Source organism: Glycine soja, chromosome 1, assembly GCF_004193775.1.
Source record: "Glycine soja cultivar W05 chromosome 1, ASM419377v2, whole genome shotgun sequence".
NCBI classification, from domain to species: Eukaryota; Viridiplantae; Streptophyta; class Magnoliopsida; order Fabales; family Fabaceae; genus Glycine; species Glycine soja.
In genome coordinates, this window is record NC_041002.1 from 40,293,322 (window position 1) to 40,297,255 (window position 3,934).

Below are 3,934 nucleotides of genomic sequence, written 5' to 3' on the forward strand. Positions count from 1 at the left end.
TTTCATTTTCACCTTTCAAACCTTGAAAATTCACTAAATTTGATGGGTTTTGGATACCTATGTTTTGCTTTACCTTGGTTTGAAGTTTGTTTTTGGCTTGAACATGATTTATACATGGTTTAAGACTTGTAGGATCCAATTTGAGTGGAATTGGATGCATGCAATCTAGATTTCGAAATCTGCAAAATTATGCAGAAAAAACTGCCCAATTATGCAGCAAATCTGCCAATTATGTAGAAAAAAAATGGTTGTGCAGTACCAATTCCTGCTGTCACGAGAAAGGTAGTATATCTCGTGTTCTAGACATTATTTAGCAGATCCCAACGGTCAAAACTTAGATTTTTGTATTAGGAACACCCATTTAAATTTTCAAGGCGATCCAATGGTTAACGAATCAGAACGAAGAGGATTTTACTGAGGTATGTGGGTAGGAAAAATTGTGGAATTCGAATGAATCTTGTGTGATGGGGACCCGGTGCTGAGAGGAACGAGGAGAAGGGCTACGTACGTGTGCATGAGGTCAATTTAAAGGTGGGCAATTAGGGATGGTGTGCTTATGCCTGGGCTTGTGGAAATGGGATATTTGTTTTGCGCCATCGCCCGATCGCCAGCTAGTACCACATATGACGGGTGCCCCATAACCCAATAAGTTCGGTGTGAGAAAGCGTGGAAGAGTCAGTCTTCCAACTTTTATTAGTTGACCACAGAGTGGTACCTGAGGATATGTCGCGGGGGTCAGGAGACCTTGGGGACGTCAGGTGGGGTGCCATTGCCCAAAACCAAGCTTGACCAATTCCGACCCACCCCGGGCATAGTCAGCCAGTGAGAACTTGTGACGTACCTAAGCAGGCGAGCTCCTGGCAGTCAACCAATAAAGGAACAAAAGTCCACGAAGCAGGGAGGCTTGTGTGGCGGCTGGCCAGCTATCTATCTTGGGTTGTTAACTGAAAAATTCCCTCTGGTAATCAATTACCATTCGTGTGTAATCGATTACAGGGTTTAAAAATTGAAACAGGATGTTCAGTAGCTTCTGGTAATCGATTATCATTCGTGTGTAATCGATTACAGGGTTTAAAAATTGAAACAGGATGTTCAGTAGCTTCTGGTAATCGATTACCATTCGTGTGTAATCGATTACACAGTGTTATATGCCACTGGTAATCGATTACCATGTGTGTGTAATCGATTACACAGTGTTATATGCCACTGGTAATCGATTACCATGTGTGTGTAATCGATTACACAGTGTTATATGCTTCTGGTAATCGATTACCATTTATGTGTAATCGATTACACAGTGTAACTTTTAGGTTCCAATGTGCAAAGGCTGTTGTAATTCGTTCTTGGGCACTGGTAATCGATTACATACCTTGGTAATCGATTACCAGAAAGGAAATCTCTTGAAAAAGACATTTTAACTGTGCGTAGCCGTCATGGGACGCATTGTATTGTTACCTGTGTAGTTAGATTCCTTGTGAAAGAGTTTACCCTCTTTCTTTTATCTCTTGTAGATCGCGATGGCAGCGCAGTTGATCCATGATCACGTTGTGATGGAGTGCCTAGAGGGTGTTTGGGAGACCCTCGAAGGCAATGAGAGGTGCCGATTCCGAGGCACAATTCGACTCACTGCTACTTCGCTAGTACATCCGGAGCAACCAGCACGCACACTTCAGCAGCCTGTGGAGTGGATACTACCTACACCTACTCCATATCGACTAGTTGAGCCGGTTCAAGTGATAGAGGTGTCATCCTCTGAAGAGGATCTTGAAGAGGACCCAGTGGAGTTACCTCCTGAACCTGCTATGGATGCCCCTGACTTACCAAAGGATGATGAGGACCCACTCCCTGATGTTGATTCTCCAGTGGATATTATGTCAGCATCTGAGGCAGACTCTATAGACGAGAGTGGCCCTGGAGGGACAACGATTAGTGACGACTCTTCATCGTAGCAGATGGCTCCTTAGATTAGGCGTACAAACTTTTTGTGGGTGGGTGTATCTAGTTCAGACTGCTAGGTTTACTCTTGTATAGAAATTTTGATGATTGTATATATTGTGGCTGTAGCCACCACAGTTGTTACCTTTGCTCTGGATGTCACTGTGCTATTTTGCAAACTCCCATATTTTGGATAGTTTTTTATGATGAAAACAATTATGTTTTATCTTGTTATTTGAAAAAGAAATGTTAACGAACTTTATTAGAAAAGAGTTTACCGAACGCACCTTATTATTTCTCATGTGACGACCTAAAATGATGGTTGGTATATTTTTTTTTGAAAGAGAAAAATAGTTTGGAGGTTATGAGTAATCAGAAAGAAATGAATCCGAATAGAGTTGTGAACTGGCCATTCAGGACTCTATAGTGATAATTTTCCTTCTGAAATTAATTACCGTGAAATGAATAACTGTGCGAAAAAAAAGAGAAAAAAAAATTCTCATGGTTTCTGCTATTTAATTTATTACTATTAAACCAGTCATTATTTAGGGATGCCACAATTGGTGGTATCAGAGCAAAAGTTGGATTCTAGAGAACCTGTCCATGGTCTTACTGTGAGAATGTTGTGTATCTCTGAAACTTGGAAGTAGGTTTCGGGGAGTGACGTTAAGTCACAAATTGTGTGTAATTCTACCCTTTTGTCTTAAGCAGGAATGTGCAATTGATTTAGTAGAATTGTTGTGTGTATATATATATATATATAGAGAGAGAGAACTGTCATAGCCTATATGGTACACTCTCTCAGTAGAATTTCTTGGATACTAATAGCTTCCCTACAGGTTAGGTATGGTAGGACGTGGTAGGGATCATAACCGTGATGTCCTCAACCGCATCACAGCTGTGCTGGAAACTCTAGTGCAGGAACGTGATGTGGAGCCGGCAGAGTATCAGGGACTCATGGCTTTCCGTAAGAACCACCCGTCGAAGTTCAGTGGGGACTATGATCCAGAGGGTGCTAGGTTATGGTTAGCTGAGACTGAGAAGATTTTCGAGGCGATGGGTTGCCTCGAGGAGCATAAGGTCCCTTATGCGACGTTCATGCTCCAAGGAGAAGCTGAGAACTGGTGGAAGTTCGTGAAACCTACATTAGTAGCACCTGAAGGCGTGATTCCTTGGAATGCCTTCAAGGACAAATTCCTAGGCAACTATTTTCCACGAGATCTCAGAAAGCAAAAGGCGAGGGAATTTTTGGATTTGAAGCAGGGCAAATTTAATGAACTTCTACAGTACTGGCCTCAATACCAAGATGCTCGGAACGAAGAGGACTTATGTGCTCAGTTTGAGAATGGGCTTCGATTGGAGATTCAACAGGCAGTTAGCTGCAGATTACAGATTTCAATCAACTGGTGACGAAGTGCCGAATATTTGAGGACAAGATGAAAGAGAGGCAAGCCAGAGGCTTTGGAGGACCACAAAGAAGCCACCCTTTTAGAGGGAACAGTAATAAGAGGATGAAGCCATATTCCAGCAACAAGGGGAAACAACCTATGGCTACGTCCAACATGAGCCAGTCAAAGGGGACTGGGGTACAGTGCTTTCAGTGCGGAGGACCACATCTTAAGAGAAATTGCCCACAACTCCAGCAGACACAGGAAGATCGTTGCTATATTTGTGGCAAGGTAGGCCATTATGCTCGGGAGTGTAGAATGGCTGGGAGACCGACGGTAACTGCCAATTCTAACACAGTCAATCGTGGATCTACTAATCCCACAAGGAGTGGTAATGTTAGCAACAACAATAACACTAGTGGTGGAAGACCATAGGTACCCTCCCGGGTATTTGCTATGAGTGGATCAGAAGCTGCTGCCTCCGACGATTTGATACAGGGTAAGTGTTTGATTGCTGATAAACTGCTAGATGTACTCTATGATTCGGGTGCCACACATTCGTTCATATCTCATGCATGTGTGGAGAGGTTGGGGTTATGTACGATGGAGTT

General features: G+C 42.9%; 1 protein-coding gene across 1 annotated transcript; it reads left to right on the forward strand.

Moving 5' to 3' along the window:
- Positions 1 to 2,781: 2,781 nt before the first annotated feature.
- Positions 2,782 to 3,345, forward strand: LOC114375568. Its single transcript, XM_028333427.1, has one exon. It carries the CDS (start codon positions 2,782 to 2,784, stop codon positions 3,343 to 3,345), a length of 564 nt encoding a protein of 187 aa, XP_028189228.1.
- The last annotated feature ends 589 nt before the right edge of the window (positions 3,346 to 3,934 follow it).

What these genes read in the sequence shown, in the direction of transcription:
- LOC114375568 (XM_028333427.1), top strand. Translation starts at nt 2,782, where the DNA reads ATGGTAGGACGTGGTAGGGATCATAACCGTGATGTCCTCAACCGCATC.